The 20,844-nt window shown below is 40.1% G+C and overlaps 2 protein-coding genes across 3 annotated transcripts; both read left to right on the forward strand.

The window, feature by feature from the left end:
• The first annotated feature begins 355 nt into the window (after nt 1-355).
• LOC149817319 (uncharacterized) lies at nt 356-4,395 on the forward strand. Its single transcript, XM_089987062.1, has 2 exons — nt 356-2,921; nt 4,028-4,395. Exons 1-2 carry the CDS (start codon nt 356-358, stop codon nt 4,393-4,395), a joined length of 2,934 nt encoding a protein of 977 aa, XP_089843188.1.
• A 10,828-nt stretch (nt 4,396-15,223) lies between these two features.
• Nucleotides 15,224-20,526, forward strand: LOC149817320 (large ribosomal subunit protein uL3-like). 2 transcript variants are annotated; one of them, XM_089987853.1, is made up of 5 exons: nt 15,224-15,378; nt 17,226-17,336; nt 18,950-19,254; nt 19,474-19,883; nt 20,078-20,526. In XM_089987853.1, the coding sequence occupies exons 1-5, from the start codon at nt 15,294-15,296 to the stop codon at nt 20,334-20,336; spliced, it is 1,170 nt and encodes a 389-aa protein (XP_089843979.1). In that variant the 5' UTR covers nt 15,224-15,293; the 3' UTR covers nt 20,337-20,526. The 2 variants fall into 2 exon arrangements, with proteins under 2 accessions (XP_089843979.1, XP_089843980.1); XM_089987854.1 differs by lacking the exon at nt 15,224-15,378 and having other exon boundaries at nt 17,230-17,336; nt 18,907-19,254.
• The last annotated feature ends 318 nt before the right edge of the window (nt 20,527-20,844 follow it).

Here is a 20,844-nt window from a genome sequence, read left to right on the forward strand (position 1 = left end):
GCTTTTTTTCCCTTCAAACAACCTGCTTTTCCTTCCTCACTCAGTCAATAGCACCACTCTAATTTCCTGCTACAGATCACATCAGAAAAGAAGAAAAGAAAAAGTTCACGAAGACCCTCCTTCTTCCAAGAACAAAAAAGGATAGTCTTCCTTTGAATATCCATGCTCCCCGAATACACTGGCCTGTTGTAAACGACACATTCTATTGAAATTCCACAAATTCCTTTCTCTTTTCTCCCCTTTATATAGTAACTCTTCTCTTGATCTCTAGTATTTGGGCTTCACTTCTTTTCAATTTTGATAGTGCCACCAAATCACCATCGCCCATTTCCACCTGAAAAAAGAAAAAAAAAAGATGGTTTCTGTTCTTGCTCTAGCATTCATTCCCTTCCTTGTCACTTCTTGTTTTGCTTCACATTTAAATGCTGCTGCTGCTCTGTTGGCTTTAAAACATCAGTTTCTCAACCCCCACCCTGCATTGAACAGTTGGGATGAATCCAGTCCTGGTTCAGTTTGTTCTTGGGTCGGAATCCAGTGCAAATTCAGCAGGGTGGTCTCTCTTGACATATCAAATTACAATCTCTCAGGTTCTGTATCCCCTAAAATATCTGACTTGGATGGCCTAATCAACCTCTCTCTTGCTGGAAACAGTTTCTCCGGCGAAATTCCTGCTGAAATCAGCTCGCTTACGGTGCTGCGGTCGTTGAACATATCCAACAATGTGTTCAGTGGGACCATTGAGTGGGACTTCTTCAAATTGAAGCACTTGGAGGTTTTAGATGCTTATAACAACAATCTCACTGGATTTCTTCCATTGGGTATTTCAAATTCTTCACATTTGAGGCACCTTGACCTTGGTGGAAATTATTTCCATGGAAGTATTCCTCCAACTTATGGTGGTTTCAGTGAATTGGAGTACCTGTCACTAGCAGGCAATGATCTAAGTGGAAGAATACCAGGTAAGTTGGGAAACTTAACAAATCTCAAACAACTATATTTGGGTTATTTCAATGATTTTGAAGGCAGCATACCAGCAGAGTTCGGTAGATTGATCAATCTTGTTCATCTTGACCTTTCTAGCTGTGGGCTGGAAGGAGAGATCCCAGCCCAGTTGGGAAATTTACAATTTCTTGACACAATTTTTCTTCAGACCAATCTTCTCTCTGGTTGGATTCCCAGTCGGCTAGGAAACTTGACAAGATTAGTATCTCTCGACCTTTCAAACAATGCACTCACCGGTGAGATCCCCAAAGAGTTTCAAGATCTTAAAGAACTTGGTCTTCTCAATCTATTCATGAATAGATTGCATGGTTCAATACCTGATTTCATTGCTGAACTACCCAAGTTGGAAACTTTAGGCCTGTGGGAGAACAACTTCACAGGCGTAATCCCGGAGAAATTAGGCCAGAATGAGAAGCTTCAAAGGCTGGACCTGTCTACCAATAAGCTTACCGGTTTGATACCTGATAGTCTCTGTTCTGGTAATCAGCTGAGAATATTGATTCTGTTGAACAACTTCCTATTTGGCCCAATACCAGAGAGTTTAGGTAGGTGCCTAGGCCTTAGCAGAGTAAGAATGGGAGAGAATTACTTGAATGGGAGTATCCCTCCCGGTTTTCTTTACTTGCCTGAGCTAACTCTAGTGGAGTTGCAGAACAATTATCTGTCTGGAGTTCTTTCTGAGAACAGCAACAGCACGACGAAGCCCCCAAAACTGGGTCAATTGAATCTCTCCAATAATTGTCTCTCTGGTCACCTGCCATCTTCCATTGCAAATTTCTCTGATCTACAAATGCTCATCCTAAGAAACAATCATTTTTCAGGGGAGATTCCAGCGGAAATTGGTGAATTAAGTCATGCACTAAAGATTGATTTCAGTAAGAACTACTTTTCAGGCATGATCCCGCCTGAAATTGGTAACTGCTCTATGCTTAACTATCTAGACCTTAGTCAGAATCAGCTTACAGGCCAAATTCCACCAGATATTTGCAGAATTCCAATCCTTAATTACCTAAATGTCTCGCGCAACCACCTTGATCGGTCCATACCACGATCAATCGGATCAATGAGAAGCCTCACTGTTGCTGATTTTTCTTTTAACAATTTATCTGGCAAAGTACCAGAATCAGGCCAATTTGCATGCTTCAATGCCACTTCCTTTGCTGGGAACCCCCTGCTATGCGGATCAGTCCTCAACCCGTGTAATTTCACGTCACTTTCCGGCAAGCACAGTCATGTTGCCAGGTATTTCAAGTTCATGGTTGCACTTGGCCTGCTGTTCTGCTCGTTGGTCTTTGCAATTGGTGCCGTTGTCGGAGCTAGAGCTATTAGAAGAAGCAATGGCCATAAATGGAAGCTAACTGCATTCCAGAAACTTGATTTCAGTGTGGAGAACATATTTGACTGCCTAAAAGACTCGAACATAATTGGGAGAGGAGGGGCAGGAATTGTCTATTGTGGTACAATGCCCAATGGTGAACAGATAGCAGTAAAAAGACTAATGGGTATTGGGAATCATAATGACCATGGGTTTACTGCTGAGATTCAAACCTTGGGTAACATCAGGCACAGGAACATAGTCAGATTGCTAGCATTCTGTTCTAACAAAGAGACCAACCTCCTAGTATATGAGTACATGGGGAATGGGAGTTTGGGTGAAGTCTTACATGGGAAAAGGGGTGCTTTTCTTGGGTGGGACTTGAGATGCAAGATTGCCATGGAATCAGCTCAAGGGCTAAGCTATCTGCATCATGACTGTTCACCCCTCATCATTCATAGAGATGTGAAATCCAACAACATACTTTTGGACTCAAACTTTGAATCCCATGTTGCAGATTTTGGGCTGGCAAAGTTTTTGCATGACGGTGTCACACAGGAGAGCATGTCTGCAGTTGTTGGTTCATATGGCTACATCGCACCAGGTAATCGTTTTCCTCTTTTTTTCTTTTTCCAATTTGATTCGATTTATTTTCTGATACGTATGTGGGAAGACCAACTTCAACTTGGTGCATAACCTTACTATTTTTATCTTCATAATCAAAATAGGACAAATGTTTATGAACCATTAGTGTTTCTAGCAGGAATTATGGAGTTCATGATATTGTTCTTCATTTTATTTAGATCTACCAGTAGTGGAAATGTGGGATTCATGAATTTGGCCATCACATGATATAAAAACACACTTTTGACTTGGAGACCTTGCAGTTCATGACCTTGGTCACACTTCAAGTGATATCAGAAAGTGCCTCTGTGTATCAAGGTGAACTCTTGGACGCAATCTCTTAGCCTGATATGCGGAACCCTGAAGGCCGCTGGAATTCATTAGTTACACCAAATAGTGAAAACACTTCAGGCTCAAACATTGGAAGTATGCAAGTTGATGATTTCTTTCATGATTCAAGCGGTTTATTGATTCAGTTTTTCAATAGAATTATGACATTACTATAGTGCAATGCCCCTTCTTCCATTGGAACAAAAATCAAAGTGGTCATCTTTCTTCTATCGGAATACTAGGTTCCATATAGTATTCAGGTCAACAGAATCAGGTCTTGGTACTCTAACCTGACAGACCAACCCTGTTATTAGCAGGTTTATAAAAAACCGTGCTCTCTTCTGCAAATGATTTGGAAATTAGTCTGTTTTGGGGTCTTGGTGAAATCACTTCAAATATTTGCCTTTCTTCTAAAAAAATTCACTTCAAATATTAGATATGCCCCACCCTCTTTAGTTATCACGATTTCCAAGATACCCGCTTGTTTTCCTTTATTGATTGAGAACACATTACTTTTACAAACATCAAATTTGCATCTCACTGTTTCAGAAATCGCCTTTTAATTGGTGTAAAAAACATTCAACATATATTTTTTTATGGAAATTACCAGGAGTATGTTTGGCATCAAGTGTGACCAAGTTCATGAACTTCAACATCAATTTGGTTATCACCAGAGTTTCTACTAGTAGTAAGAAAATCGAATTTCATGAACTTGGTGATATTCAGTTTCTTGATTGATCTTGTTTGTTGATGCAGAGTATGCATACACATTGAAGATCGATGAGAAGAGCGACGTCTATAGCTTCGGCGTCGTCCTTCTGGAGCTGATCACCGGGCATCGGCCAGTGGGGGAGTTTGGAGATGGTGTGGACATTGTCCAGTGGGCTAAGATGGCAACAAACTGTACCAAAGAACAAGTGATGCACATAGTTGATCCCAGGCTTGGACAGGTACCACAGGAGGAAGCCATGCATATGTTCTTCATTGCCATGCTATGCCTTCAAGAGCACAGTGTTGAGAGACCAACTATGAGAGAGGTGGTTCAAATGCTTTCAGAGTTCCCCCAAAGAGGGTTGACCAATACTGGACTTCCTCCAAATCACACTCAGAGACTTTGTTGCTGATTCACATGATTAATCAAGCAAAGCAATCTCTGATAGTGCAGTTAGTCTTCTGAGCTTACAAGGTTTTGCAAATGGAGATGGATCAGTATGTGGGGCTACAAAGGAGCCAAAATGGAACTCATGGCTCAAGAAGAGCAATGTCAAGTTCAAATCCAAGCTACTTTGGTGTTTGTATCTTTACCATATAGGTAGGTTGACTTGCCAAGCCAATAGATAAATGAAGGGTTTGTGTACTTCTATCTATCTATCTAGGTGTCTAGCTATTGTCTTATTTGGGATGAGGAGGAGAGCGTTCACCCAATAGGGGTGGAGGAAGGCTTGAAGGGTGTTTTGCCTCTTGTATAATATTATATTTGTTGTTAGTAACATTATGTCTGCAGCCCAAAGAATTAACAACAAACAACAACAACAACAACAACAACTACGCCTTCATCCCAAAACAATTGGGGTCAGCGATATGAACCAAAAAAGAAATTCATTTTGGGTCTTCCACATGAATCCTTTTCCTCCAATCATTTCTATCCAACGCCATGTCCTCAGTGAGGTTCAAAGCATTCATATCCTTTCCTATCATCTCCATCCAAGTCTTCCTAGGCCTACCCCAACCTCTTTTAACTAATATATTTTCCCATTTCTCCAACCTTCTAACTGGAGCATCATTAGGCCTTCGCCGAATATGTCCAAACCACCGTAAACGATTCTCTCGCATCTTATTTTCAATGGGTGCAACACCTACCTTCTTACGTATCTCTTTTAGTTGCTTGAAATTTTTTTTGAAAGGCTTAGTTGCTTGAAATTATTGCAATATATATATAGTGTAAACTGGTATGCACCATGAGATCTAGATGCTTGGTTTTATAGAAACATACCCTTGGATCATGACGTATAAGAAGGATCTTTTAAGGCTTGAAAATCATTGGCTCAGAACTTTTGTAAATATCCAAGCATGCAAAATCACAATTCTTGATCCAATTACAATGATCCAATAGTTGATTTCAAGCAAATACACCACACCAAATGCATCTGCAGGTTAGATTTGCAAAAAAATCCTATAAAATTGTAATACTTGACCTAGAGAGCCAAGTGAGCTCATGCCCACCTCGGTCATTAAGGGGTCATGAAGGGATGCCTTTCCCTCCCCCACGTAACAGTGTAGTAGGGAGGGGAAAGGCCCCTAAAACATTAAAAGGGGAATAATGAGGAGACCTTCCCCTCTCCCACGCATGGTGTAGTGGAGGAGAGGGAGAGGTCCCTCATTATTATGGCATTGATGGGGATTGAAACCCATGGGTCTCCTCTCTCAATTTCCCATTTGCGGTGAGAGAGAGAGAGAGAGAGAGAGAGAAAGGGAGATCGGGCATGATCCGGCCAAGGCAAGCCGCCAAGAGGTAAGCCTCCCTCCCCTTATGCTTTTTCTTTCGTTTATGTGATGAGAAAGATGGCACCGGTAACCATGGTGGTTGTCGGCGCCAGTCTTTACAAAAATAGGGCTGACAACCACTACAAGAAAAACGTGGATTAGCGACAGACGCTATCCATCGCTAAACAGTTTAGCAACGGATTGGCGATGGAGTAGCGACGAATAGTGTCTGTCGCATAATCTTGATCGCTAATTAGCGACAGAACTTATCTGTCGCTACTTTCATCGCTAATTTGCGATGAATTAGCGACAGACATGATCTATCGTGAGTCCATCTCTAAATAAGCACTGATTTGGGTTTGCGACGGATTATATTTCGCCGTTTAACTGCATCTCCATCTTGAACCTAAGTTAGAATAAATTCCAGAGTGTTGAACTCCCATGTTGCTTTTAACATTTGTAGCTTGTGTTGCAATACTTCCACTGTGTCTGTTGGCTATAAATAAAAATACTTTATACATGTTATTTTGCTTAGATGCACCATTTATCTGTAATGTATAAATGTTTTGCTTGCATCTACGACATATGCACATATACAACCATGCACCAGGAGGCTAGGTTGTTTTATGCAATTACGCATGGCAATAGCCCACAGTCACAATCTGATTTCAGATAGCTATATCCATCAATGTTCTATCTGCAATTTCATTAATTGTATTTGTATCCAAGGACTATATAATCATCCAAACTACAATTCGTATGATATTTTTGTTGCATTTTCTCTGAAAAACTTTGGCACATATCTAAAAATACTGGGAAATACTATGTTTTGCTCATGTTGTCAGATATTATTGATCACTTATTGAGCAATAAATGTTTATTCATCTTTTGAGAGATGTGCATCCTGCTTTACCATTCCAGTTTTTTTCAATCATTTGTAATGGCAATCGATCTTTCTGTAATGAATTAAACACTTAACACAAAGGTTATCAATTAAATACTGCATAAACTTGGACCCCTATCAAAATTTTAGACCAAAACAAGAATCTCATATGACATTCAGTGCATCTATCTATCTTTTAATTTGCTGATAGAAAAGAGAAAGTTCATGTTTATTTAATTGGATCTGGCATTGGACATCATATGTTTATTAAAAGTTGTGAAATGCAAAACCAAAAGTCAGAAATATGGCATAGCAAAGCAATCGGTCAAGAAATACATTGCAAGCCTGCCCAATCTGGGGGTGACCTAATTGATTGCAATTATAGTAGCCCAGTAAAAATATTAGTGCGTATCAGCACAGTGAATCCCAAAGACAACTAATCAACCATGAACTAAAATGAATACTCAAAAGTATAAATCATATCCTCTTAGGAAAGTGAATAAATGACAAAATACTCTGTTTAAGAATATAAAACCATGATGCTGACCTTAGAGCTTTTCTGGCTGACTGTGCCCTTGCTGGAACCAGAATGCAGAGGCTTGGCGGGGAAAGGAAAAAGAGAAGAGGGAGGAGGTGGCACCACAGACAAGGCTCACGGCAATGACACAGGGCGGCGACAGAGATGGAGTGAAGGAAGAAGGAAGGAAGGAGGGACATATGGCATCGGCCAATGGTGGTCGGGGACGGTCCGGCTCTAGCGAGACTGCAGATGGGGAAGGGAAAGAGGCGGTGGTGGTTATGGCGATAGCACCCGGCTCTGGTCCACTGCAGACAAGGGGAAGGAGAGGAGACATCACGACGGAAGTGAAAGAACAAAATGAAATGGGGGGAGAATGCTCGATTAGGGCTTTTACGGGGGAAAGGGGGAGAGAGCGAAAGCGAGGGAGAATTTTGTGTGTTGTTTTATATCGAAAATTAGCAACAGATTTTGTGATGGACAATTCCGTCTTAAAATTCGTTGCTAATTAGCGACAAAAAAAATGTCGTTCATCCATCGCTAATTTGCGACGGATTTTGAGACAAAATTTTTTTGTCGTTCATCCATCGCTAATTGGCGACGGATTTTGAGATGAAATTTTTTCGTCGTTCATCCATCACTAATTAGCGACGGATTTTGTGATGAAATTTTTTTGTCGCTAATTCCAATTTTAGGGATGGATAGTTTTCTCTAGCTAATCTGTCGCATATTTGCGACAGAAATAATCTGTCGCAAATTTCCATCGCTAATTAACATTTTTCTTGTAGTGAACTGCAAGGGTTGCCGTCACCATTGGAGTGAGAAATGACTGACTCGGTTTGAAATAACCCAGACCAAGTTCAGTCGTGATAATAGCAGGACAGAGAGCCTTTGAGCTCTCTATCATGGCTCTATTCGAGTGCAACTAGTCGGGCCAAAAATGAAGAAGAGACTCAGTTTGCGTTTGCAAACTGACTTAATTTGGGCTTCCCAGACCGAGTTTGGTCGTTGTCAGACGAGACAAAGAGTTAAGTCTCTTTGTCTCAGCCTGTAGAATGGACCGACTCGGTCTCGGCTTCGCCCAAACCTAGCCAAGTTGCATGTGCTAAGCAAAACTGAGAGGTGGGCTCTTTGTCTCAGTCTGTAGCACTGACTGTCTCGGTCTAGATTTTTTCAGACTGAGTCACGTCGAATATTGGCAAGACAAAGAGTGTTTGCCTTATGTCTCGGCGATATTCTAGACTGACTCAGTCTGAGCATTCCCAGATCGAGTCAGATCAGATTGGGAGCGAGACAGAGAGTTAGCTAATAAGCAAGTTCACTCAATCTGGGTTTTTGCTCAGACCGAGTTAGACCTCAGGGAAGCGAGACAAAGAGCAAAAGCTCTCTGACCCAATATGTTTGTAGGACCAACTCGGTCAGGGATCACCCAGACTGAGTTAGGGCAACAGGAAGAAGACATTGAACATTGGGCTCATTGTCTCAGCCTGCTAAGTAGACCAACTCAGTCTGGGTTTACCCAGACTAGATAGAGAGCTAAACTCTATGTCTCAGGTAGCTGCACAGACGAACTCAATCTGGATGTAACCCAGACCGAGCCTGATCAGTAGAACATACGAGACAATAGCTCTGTCTTGGTTTTTCGGACTTAGAACCAACTCAGTCTGGGTTTGGCTGCACCAAGACCGCAAGGAACCCGCCTAGGTGCAACCCAGACCGTGTTAGGTGAGTTTCGAACCAATTAAAGTATTAATATATATATATATATATACATGGTTATGGAGGAAACCGAGACTAAGAGTGTCTCGATTTCTTGCCATAAACTGGATCCAGTAGGACCAAGTTAGATCGAATTGGGTTTTAAACTTATTAGACCAAATCGGGATCAGGTCAGGTTTGGATCCAGTTAGCAGATTTTGATCCAATAGGACCAAACCAGAATAGAGCAAAGTTGGATCCAGTTCGGACCCAAACTCAAATTGGATCAGTGAGGTTCCATTTTTATACCAAACTTAGAGTGAACCAGGATTCATATTGGTTATAACAGGTCTGAATCTTGTATACAAAACAAAGACTAGATCTCTATCCAGTTTGAGATCCGCAATACAGTGGATTTGGATCTGGATCCAAGTTAAAGAATCCAAAACTAAACCAGGAAGGTTCAGTTTAGATTTAACTTAGACCGGACTAGTTCTGAGTTAGGCTTAGTAAGAAGTTTAGATTCGAAGGATCCAAACCCGTTCGGGAAGTGAAAGAATCATTTTTGCTTTTATGCTACCTATTCGGTAATTTAGGCATAACCCTTCACTATGAACTCAGAACTGGATGAATTTTGGTGCATTAGATTCGGGACATAGAGAAGAATCTGACTATCCCATTTTCATAGTCAAACATATAGTACGAAAAAATGAGTATTGATAGACCATTCTTAGAAAGGGTAGTTTGGTAAATTTAAAAACTATAAGAAATATCGGTTTGACAATTAAGTAAGTTTTATTTACTGAACATATCCCAATACCTCAACAAGTGATTCAACTACAGGTTTGAAGTTTGGTGCATATATTTTGAGGTAAGGGATATTATAAATATGTTTAGTTGATAATACATGGTACATTTGTTACTTGTATGAGTTAGCTTACATGTAATCATATATGTTTGAGAACATAGATGTATCTTATATTTGATACAGTTGCATTCTAGAATGTGTTTTCAGGTTACATGAGAGATAAAATGAATGTATATGAGTTTGCTGTAATGCCAAGAATGAATTCATGTATTTATAAGTTCTCAATACAAATTACATGTTAAAGAGCTATGGTATTTTAGACAAAAATACATATATAGAATGTAAAACTACATGCATAAGAACAAAAATGAGTACTTGAGTAAAGTCCTTGGAGTCCCTTCTTAAGCTTAAGCCAACTTAGCATGTGAGACTTACCCCTATAAATCTCGAAAGAGGCGACAGATGGAAAGGATTACTTAATGGCCGTCAGAGTGAGAGTCGTCATAAGCATGGGCCACCGGTAATTTATTGATATAGTATCACTACATCGTCTGCATGCTTAGATCTTTTGGGAATATCAGAACCCTAAGAAGAACTTAAGAAAACTTAGTTAAGTTACAAAGGAAATAGTGAACTCGGGGTGGTTCATGTGGAAAATCAATGAGTTGTTATATATAGCATAGCGACTATATTTTACACGACAATTGGGACTCTAGGCAGATGAGGATGTAGCATGAATTATGAACCTTAGGGAGTATGTATAGTTTTTTAGTTTGACTATCCCACTAGCTACCAATGTATTATTTTTCACTGCAGTGTCTTGTGACTCCCGTGGGATTATAAAGAATGGTTCATAGTTTAGCCAACACTGTAGAATTAGGGTATTCTATATGAGTTGCTATGCCCAAAGTAGGCTATTACCATTATAGTCAATTTAGTATAGTAGTTAGCATCGAGTGGATGCTAGTTATGAGTTTTGAGATGATAAATGAGAGGATTTAAAAGAAACAAACATGTGTGTTATGTAGTGTAAAATTAAACTAAGACTAGAGGATTAATGCCTACTGCAGTTGTAAGTTAATGCCTTTAATCATTTATAAATACTTCTTATTGAGTTGTAGACTCACCCCTTTTTATAATTACAACGGTGGGTTCCAAGTAATTGACCAGAGTTGCTACTCTTCTAGCTGATGTCCTTAGGCGGCTAGACGAAGATGAGTCTTTATTTTATGTTTTCATTTTTATTGAACTTATGATATGAATGAATGATGTAACCTATGAGGGCTTTGAATTTATGAAACTATGATATGAGTTAAAATAAATAAATTTATGCCATGGTTCCACTGTGGTCACTTTGTACTCTTTTCTCTGGAAAGTAATACCTACGAACCCGGACTCGAGAGGTCCCGGATCAGGATGTTACAAAAAATATTGGTTCATACTAGTTTAAATATTTTGTTGGTTCATATATCTTAGTTTCCCTATATATATCACTAGAATATGAGAACTAATGTGTGAACCACTATTTTTATCAATTTTTTGTTCTTTTCTCATGAATCTAATAATGCAAATGTTATCTACATGCTTGGATTTATAAGAACCCGCTCTTGAATAATATGATTTTGATGCATAAAAGTAATTCTTTTAAGGTTTTAAAATCAATGGCTCATAATTTTAATAAATATTCAAGCATTCAAAAATCACATTTTTTCATCTAAAATACATGATCCAATGGTTGATTCCTAGCAAATTCACCATGCCAAGCACATTCACATGGTTGGACTGCAAAAAAAAGATTGAAAATGCACATATTCCTAGTTCTCATATTCTAGTTACTCTCTCTCTCTCTCTCTCTCTCTCTCTCTCTCTCTCTCTCTCTCACACACACACACACACACACACATATATATATATATATATATATATATATATATATATATATATATATATATATATATATATATATATATATATATATATATATATTGGCTAGAGTGTCGCACCCTCAAGTCAAATAGGTGCATGTTTTGTTTCGTCAACTTTACTCATAGAAGTGTTTAACATGGTTCATTTATTAGGGAATGCACTTTTGATTGAGTAATTTCAACATAAAAATATGATTTTCTCAATTGTAAAATTGTAATTCATTGTGGACCATTGAAATTTTGAAGTCCTTAAAAGATCGGCTTATACAATGCGAACTGTCGATCTAAAACATGGTTTTGATTCGAGAAACTATATATATCATACATGTAGGGCTTGATCCACCCAAAAAACAAAAAGATAAAATGTGATGGAACCAAGGTTGTTAAATGCGATGAGGCGAAGCGAGGCGTTGAGCCTGCGCTTCGCCTCTGAGGCGTACCTCTCACAACTGGTATGAAAGTGAAGCGGTGGGAGGGGAGGCAGGGAGCGGCGGTGGAGCAGCTGGCCGGCACGTGGCGGTGGATCCACCGGCACTTGGGGTTAGCACAGCCGACGAATCGGGCGGAGGAGGAAGACTTGGGGATGAAGGAGGGGGTTCTGGAGGTTGATGAGGGGCAATTTGCGCATCACAGCACGCCTCAGTACCTTGAGCGTGCGCCTCGCCTCTGAGGCGTACACTTCAGGTACTGAGGCGTACGCCTCTCACAACACTGGATGAAACAGGCTGTTTCCATTAGAGAGTATGTTACACTCGAGAGAGAGAGAGAGAGAGAGAGAGAGAGAGAGACTTAAGTTATGGATTTTCTCCAATGAGGGAAACCTCTTGATGAATTAAAAAAATTAGTTTTGGAAAAAAATCTTGAGAAAATAAAATCAGCATATATACATTTAAGAAAGAAGACAAAACACAAAGAACAATACGAAAAACATAAAAAATCAAAAAATTGTTAAGGTTCTAAAAATAAATGCGATAAAATGTTGATATTTCCAAAGTAGGTGACATGTTGAACGTATTGCCATATTTTCTGGATTTTATTAATTTTCAAAAGTTCAGGTCCGAATGCAAATCCAGTTATACCGAATCAAACTGGGTCGGATTTGATCGAGTTTATATATGAATCATCAAACCTCGGACCAGTTACATTTCCATAGAGATACCTCATGAAACTCCAATCCTGAGAAGTGAGAACTGGATTCTGCATATATATCTTATGTTAGATCCAAAGATCTCTTGTTTCAAATTTGGTAAATATCCAAATACCTGCCGAACCTGATCCGGTTTCACTTGTGAAGAACATTAGACTTGACTTGGTCAAGTAGCAAACTCACCACCTAACCTCTCAAACTACACCCATTTGACGTGGACTCCGGGTCCAAATGAGCTATTGGAAGAACGCTTGTACTTTGGCTCAAAGAATAAAGCCCGTGGATCAAACAAAGCAAACTTTCGGGTCCAGTAAGTGCTCAACATGGATCTCATCTGATGAGGTCTATGTAGCTAGAATGGTCAATGGGTCAGGTATTCGACCCATCAGGGTGCACCCAAGCCTGCCCAAAAAACAAGCACTCAAGTTCGTGTTTGTATTATGTCGGATCAAGAAAATGAATCCCAAATCCATCCCATAGAGGGTATTTGGATCTTCCTTTTTCTTTTTGCATAAAAATGTATAAGAAAACACTCAGGCCAGCTGGGTTGGGGCAGATATCCAGCAAGAAACATGGCTAAAACCCGACCCACATATTACTTGAATTGGGTTCAGGTTAACACTTTTTTTTTTGCCCATATCCAGATAAATGGCTTTGGATTGGGTACCAGTCAAACCCGAACGATTGACCACCCTACATAAGGCAATCTCCTTCACCAAATGAGTCCATGCCCAAAAACAAGAGCAAGGATCTATATCCCACAAATTCAAAGGCATATGGACTCAGACAACTAAACCTTATCCCCACTTGGCTGGGGCCCTTAGCGATGCAAATGGGTTAGAGTTCCCATGCAGATCCACTTTACAGATCCAGACCCAAAATTCAGTATACGAACTGGAATGTGGGTCTGATTCTGGATATACAAATGTCCCTGTTTCATTGAATCTAGTAAAAGAGGTTTAAATCTAACTAACTGATCTAAGACTCTACTATGAATGTATCGTATCTAAGCTGACCTGGTTGGCAAAACCAGATAGAATGTCGTGTTAAATGTGATTCGACCCATATTTGACATGTCTGGATCCTAGGTGATGCAGAACGGACCCATGAGGTCCCTGGTCCTAATGTTCCGGGTTAGGATCTGAACCCTATGCAGGATGGTGTGAAGTCTACATTGGGTTCCAACACACATTTAGAGAGTAGTCAGGGTGATCCACCTGTATCAAAATGACAAAGGAAGCATGGATTAAGCTTTTCACCTCTCTAATTGGATTTGATGAGACTAATAAGTCATAATAGGTTCCAGGTCCATTTCGGGTTTGAACCTGGATTGGGCGAAAAGGGTAAGCTTTGTTGCTTTACATTAACAAGATGGGCCTGTTTGGACTGGATCCCAAACTGAATCCAATGGTACATTCCCAACCAGTTCTGAATGGGGACCGAGAAAACCCAACAAGCAGACACGTATGTTCCTGATCAGATGCTGATGCAGATTTGGATATGGACTATTCATGCATGAAGTACATGGTTCTGATCATTTCAGTCATGGTCTAGACCCAACCCACTTTTCCCTCTACCTATTAGAGATGTAAACAGGCCAGACTCGGTTTGGATTTAGTCTTTATTGAATCAGACCTGATTGGATGCAGCTTAATCAGATTTGAATTTGGTTTCAGAGTTGGGTATGAAAAGGCCACACAGGATCTGGATCCAGTCAGTGAATCGGATATGTTTTATATGTAGCCAGATCAGATTATCGGTCATATTCGGATTTGGTTGAGATTCAGATTCAGACTCAGACTCTGGCTCACAAGCAAACCCACATACCAAATTCAACTAATAGGATATCATATGCTTTACCAAATCCAATTAAGGCTGCAAATGGATTGGATATGATCAGATATCTGATTTGAGTCCAACACGTTTTTTCGAATGTGTATCTTAAGTAAGATCCGAATGTACATTCTGATCGAAATCAGATCCATTCATTTGGATTTCTTTTGGATTCCAGTTGGATTCGCTCTGCATTTTAAGTCAAACCTATAACTGATCTGGTTCAAAATCAGACCCAATTACATTTTTGTTTACATGTAAATAGCTTGTTTTTGTTCCATTTTTTCTAGATCCAGTATTACGATACTTATTTTGGATTCAGATTCGGATCTGATATTTACATTTTGTAATCAGATTCAGATCTGGCAAGACCCGACCCAAGTCCGATCCGTTTGCACCCCTAAATCCAACTAATTGGTTTCAAAATTCAGTCACATATCTAGCTCAAAGCCTCAAACCCGACCCAGTCCGTGCCTACTTACGACTTACGAGTCGAGCCATGGAGAAGTGGGTTCGGGTCCAACCTATATCTAACCCAACCCATCAGCCATGACATCGTTGATGGCACTTCTGCAAAACATGATCACAGCAAGGGCATTTAACAAAGAACAGCAAAACCCTAGGGTTTCATTTATATCTATCTGCTCGTATGGATAGGCTCCGAGACTTTTCCCCGAGAGAGAGAGAGAGAGAGAGAGAGAGAGAGAGAGAAGGGGGTGGGAAAGCGATGTCTCACCGGAAGTTCGAGCACCCAAGGCACGGCTCTCTTGGGTTCCTCCCCAGGAAGAGGGCCTCCCGCCACCGCGGCAAAGGTCAGAAATCCAACTCCCCCTCTTCTCTGTTTGGTTCTTCTGTTTCCCTTCTTCCTTTCTATTTCATGATTTCTACACACTAAAAAGTTTGTCCTGCCTTTTCATCGCCGAAATGGTGATCGAACCTCTGAACGACATGTGTTTTTTTCGCTTTCTCTTTTGTTTTCATTTTCGCGCATTAAGTTCTTGATTTTTTCTTTACCTCGTGGCGTTTCATATGAGTTTCTTCCTATCCGCCGGTGCTTCGGAAAGTGTCGTATTGTCAAAACAATGGTTTCGGCCGATCAGTATCGGATTAGTGGAAATCGCTCGTCGGTTTTCTGCTGTGTGTCTGGGAACTAAAGGTGATAGGCTTTAGTGTTTATTGCGATGGAGACGTTCCGTGGGCCGAATTATGGGTTGTTCAGAATATTAGATCGAATTTATCTGTCAATTATAGTGTTTTTCGGAGGGAGAGTTTGTTGTTTGAATTCAGTTGGGATGAAGATAAGTAAATAACGTGCTTTGGGGTTTGGTATTGTTTGGGTTCTCTATTTTTTTAGTTTCATTTATTACCTTATATATGTTTCACAATTGGTCCTCTGTTTGGCCGGAGCCACATCCATACGAGATCGTGTCCGATCTATGTCCTATACTGTTTCGTTGGTAAATTTATTAGTTCGGTGGGGATGTTTCGATTGATGCCCTCTCTGTGTTCTCATACAATCTCTTCTCCTGAAATCTAGATTAAACTTCTGCTTGAAGTTGTACTGAAGTGAACCATAATTGCTCTGTTGAGTATAATGATGATGGGACGGTTGAGTAAAAATGATTCACAAAGATCATCCTGAGGATACTTCAGTAGTTCTGTGCCCACTTTTAATTTCAATGATGACATTGAGTATTGGATATATTTGGAATATTCAACACCCATGTATTATTTCCATGAAGATGGCCGAGCAACCTCTGAAGGCGGTTTGCTGATTGACTTGTTCGATTTATCATTCTTTGTAGGTTCCTGTAGTTTAATAAATTGTATGCATGCGTCAACATTTGGTTTTGTTGTTTATATATCTATAACCTATGAAACTTCATATTTTATTGGATGTCGTTATGGTGGTTTTTTTCCTTCTGTCTTCCCTAAATTTGTATCTTGTGCACCACCTTGAATGAAGTAAATGTGTTGCCATCTTCTTTTTGTTTGTTTTGACTATTAGGTGAAGTAGATAAGTTGGAGTTTGTGTTTCCATGTTATCTGTCCTCTTCTCGTGTTGTTTTCCTTTGTTTCCTATTTCTTCACCAATGCCGGGGATCCTTGAAATGCACGATTCATCTTCACTGTGCCACTTAATTGCTACACAGCCTTGTTAATTTTTGAATTTGAATCCCTATTGGTGGGTTTTATGTTCCTTGGAAAGTAAAGCCTGCCCTCTTTTATTGAGCCCTCCCTCTCTATTATTAATTTTCCATGCCTAAGGTTGCCTTTTCCACGTTCTCTTAGAAGCAGTTCCTGTCCTATCCATTTCATTAGATTATGTTGTAGTTATTACCAAACCATTCTTTCCTTTTGTTAGAGCTTGTTTTGCTGCCTATATGAATCATAAACTGTGTGGTTTTGGGCTTCCTTGTTGACAAGTTTGCTATGAATGAAATTTTTGGTATATATATTTTTTCCTTTTTTTTCATTTCTGTCATCCTTGTTCTGTGTTGTCAAAACAGCTGCGGGTCCTTTTCCTTTGATTGTTTGAGTTGAATCCTTGCTACTGATTGTTTTAAGGATGTATGTGCACCATTTTTAATGTTATTGTAATTAGTTATGATTGTAATTTACTCATTCATTATCGTGTCTGTTTCATGAAATGCCTCAGTGAAGTCTTTCCCAAGAGATGACCCAAGAAAGCCATGCCGGCTTACAGCCTTTCTCGGATACAAGGCTGGAATGACACACATTGTCAGGGAGGTGGACAAGCCTGGATCAAGTAAGCTGATTAATCATCAAATTGTCTACATTTTGTTGTATTCTATGATTTTTTGTTTGAATCTTTCCTGATGCTATATCTTACTTGCAGTTTCCATTTTTTTGTCTACAATTAAAGTCATCTTGGTTTGTTTGTCTCTCCTGAATTATGTTACTCTAAGCTTTGTTTTATCTTACTATTGATATATTAAACCTTTCATATTAGCATGCAATTCATGCTTACTGAGTGGACTAACTATGAGATCCCCACACTAAGTATTCTTTAATAAGTTTTTGGAATTGGGATAATCTTAATAGTGAGCAACTACGTCACATGGGTGCGGGTGCGGGGATTCGGCACTTCCAAAAAACCCGGGTGCGAGGCTGCGGCAGGGTAAAAAATGTAAATATATATATACCGTAGGTTCCCCCGGCGCGGGTCGGGGGTCCAGTTTGTTTTTGCTGGTGTTTGTTTGAAGACTTGTTACCCACGTTCTGCTTGTTGTGTACTTTGGCGCAGCGGGACAAAATTGATGAACCGAAAGGATTGGCATTCTGATCGACCCAGCCTGCTGCGTTCTGCTGACTGTCATGATTCAATCATGTCTGAAACTCCCTGGTCTTCACAAAAAAAATATTAGCAAAGGTTTGATGTGGTTTGTTGGAGAGAGTCTTCACGAGGCCTACGGCTCCACCGCCACTGCCTAGGGTTCTTCAAATTTCATTTTATATACAGTTGCACACAGATGACATCTAAAAGAAATTTATTGGATTTGACATGTGGAAAAGAGAGGTCTACACAAGGCTATGGCTAGAGCACCCATCTCGTCAGGAGAAAAGTGAATACTAATAGCCACCAAGGCTACCACCACCATTATCATTTATTATGGAGAGAGAAAATCCTTGACGAAGAAGGATCTGGATCGTTGAAGCCTTGAAGGATAAAGACTTCAAAAGACTCTTGAATTTTGGTTTTAATTTTTGAGGAAGATGGATCATCATTTCCAAGTTAACAGTATGTTTTCCAACGCTGTGAATTAATTGTTTGGAGGCAGGAATAGCATGGGATGCCAACAAAGCTCGTCAGATGTTGTGGACACTAGTGCCCCTTTATAAAACAAGAGCAGCAGCAGCAAGCAGCTGTCAGCAGATTTTTTTTTTAAATTCCGCAGCCCATTTCGTAGGGCAAATTTAAAAAAAAAATCCAAAAAATGGACCGAAATGACCCTGGGTGTGGTCAACGCACCCAGGATCGGGTTGACCGCACCCGGTGCTGCACCCGCACCCGCGTCGAGTCGCGTTGACGTGGGTGCGGCACCCTGCTAGCCGAATCCCTGTGACATAGGTGAGCAAGCCAAATGATTTGTGCGTTACAGCTTAGGTGGTTTCAATGGTCTAAAGTTATCCAGAATTTGAAGGATGCATAGATTGGATCTGACTGTATTTCATCTGTGCATTTGATTGTTTCCAACTCCTGGCGATAGGTCATTTTTCAAGGAATCATTTTCTGTCAACCATTTCAAAGGTGTTTTTCGTCAGTATAGATTATTTGTATCTGATTTGAACATTTTCTGATTGGCAATCTGTTGCAGTGTCAAGTCATTTCATTTTATATGAGTGTTTATCTTGTCTCAGAGCTTCACAAGAAGGAAACATGTGAGGCGGTGACTGTCATTGAAACACCTCCAATGATTGTTGTTGGAGTTGTTGGTTACATCAAGACACCACGAGGCCTTCGCACATTGAACACAGTTTGGGCCCAGCATTTGAGTGAAGAGGTGAGGAGGAGATTCTACAAGAACTGGTATAAATCCAAGAAGAAGGCATTTACAAAGTACTCAAAGAAGTATGATAGTGAAACCGGGAAGAAGGAGATTGAGGCTGAGCTGGACAAAATGAAAAAGTATACATCAGTTGTTAGAGTCCTAGCCCACACTCAGGTACAAATCTTGATTTACCTGTAGTTGTACTAATTAGTGTATTTTCTTTTGGTTGCACATCTGAGCTTGATCATATTTTTTGCTATTTTTTATATTTTTCTGTTACATGCAATTTTCTATTACTTACATACATGTTAAAAGTGGCTGCTGCATAATGCTGTACTGAAATTATGTATTCCTCTACTTAGATGTTACTTATCTTGCTTGACCATCCTGCAGATCAGAAAAATGAAGGGTCTGAAACAGAAGAAAGCTCACCTGATGGAGATCCAGGTGAATGGTGGAACAGTGGCTGAGAAGGTTGATTATGCCTATAAGTTTTTTGAGAAACAAATCCCTGTCGATGCTATCTTCCAGAAAGATGAGATGATTGACATTATTGGTGTCACCAAGGGTAAGGGGTATGAGGGAGTTGTGACTCGTTGGGGTGTCACCCGCCTGCCTCGCAAGACCCATCGTGGGCTTCGGAAGGTAGCTTGTATTGGTGCTTGGCATCCGGCTAGGGTTTCCTACACTGTTGCCAGGGCTGGACAGAATGGATATCACCACCGCACGGAACTGAACAAAAAAATCTACAAGCTCGGCAAGTCTGGACAGGAATCCCATTTCGCCCTGACAGAGTTTGATAGGTTAGTTGTCTTTATACAACGTGTACATTGTGTTTTTGTTTACTCTGGCTGTCTTAGTTTCAAACATGGTTCTGGGTATGAACAAATTAAGCTGGGATTTTTTATGCACGCAAGATTGAAAAATGCAATCCTATTCTGCCTGATATATTTTGATCATGAGGGCTGCATTTCTGATTTCTTCTCACTGTGGACAGGACTGAGAAAGATGTAACACCCATGGGAGGGTTCCCTCACTACGGTGTGGTGAAGGATGACTACATTCTCATCAAGGGGTGCTGTGTCGGCCCCAAGAAGCGCGTTGTGACACTCCGTCAGTCATTGCTGAAGCAGACATCCCGTGTGGCCATGGAAGAGATCAAGCTGAAATTCATTGACACCTCATCCAAGTTTGGCCATGGTCGCTTCCAGACCACAGAGGAGAAGGCGAAGTTCTACGGGCGGCTTAAAGCATAGGAAGTCGAACTACTACAACTTTTTTTGTTGAGTTTTTATTTTCCAGTTGAGATCTTTTCCAGGCAATCAGGACTTTCTTTACTTGAGATTATGTTTTTGGCAGTAGTAACAGATTGTAGTGTTCTATTCCTGAGACAATATACTTATAATTTGGTATTCAATCCTTTTATAATATTTTGTTCAGGTCTTCTATGCATTGGCATCAAACCTAATGGATTGGACTTTTCCACCGAATGTGATGCAAATGCTTTCTATTTTCTATGCTGCTTGGTTCTTTTGGAGTGAGTCCGAGTCCATGCCTCAGGAAGCTTGCTTTGGAAGCATATGAAATTACATGCTTCTTTCATGTTTCGAAAACTGGATGCTGGCGTCCCACAAACTGGTAGCTTGCTTCTTTCAATATAAATGTCTTTCTCATGTAAAAAGATTGTATGTTTTTTAATTTATTTTTTATGACAAAATCTATGTATGCAATGATTATTTTCTATAAAACCTTGGGCTCTATTTG

Source organism: Nuphar pumila, chromosome 14 (genome assembly GCF_984573655.1).
Source record: "Nuphar pumila chromosome 14, dmNupPumi1.hap1.1, whole genome shotgun sequence".
NCBI lineage: Eukaryota > Viridiplantae > Streptophyta > Magnoliopsida > Nymphaeales > Nymphaeaceae > Nuphar > Nuphar pumila.

Bases quoted from the DNA above. Each gene is read 5' to 3' on its own strand.
- LOC149817319 (XM_089987062.1), top strand. From the start codon at position 356: ATGGTTTCTGTTCTTGCTCTAGCATTCATTCCCTTCCTTGTCACTTCT. The intron at 2,922-4,027 runs GTAATCGTTTTC...TTGTTGATGCAG, and splicing joins ATATGGCTACATCGCACCAG to AGTATGCATACACATTGAAG.
- LOC149817320 (XM_089987853.1), top strand. From the start codon at position 15,294: ATGTCTCACCGGAAGTTCGAGCACCCAAGGCACGGCTCTCTTGGGTTC. The intron at 17,337-18,949 runs GTAAGCTGATTA...ATCTTGTCTCAG, and splicing joins GGTGGACAAGCCTGGATCAA to AGCTTCACAAGAAGGAAACA. The intron at 19,884-20,077 runs GTTAGTTGTCTT...CACTGTGGACAG, and splicing joins GCCCTGACAGAGTTTGATAG to GACTGAGAAAGATGTAACAC.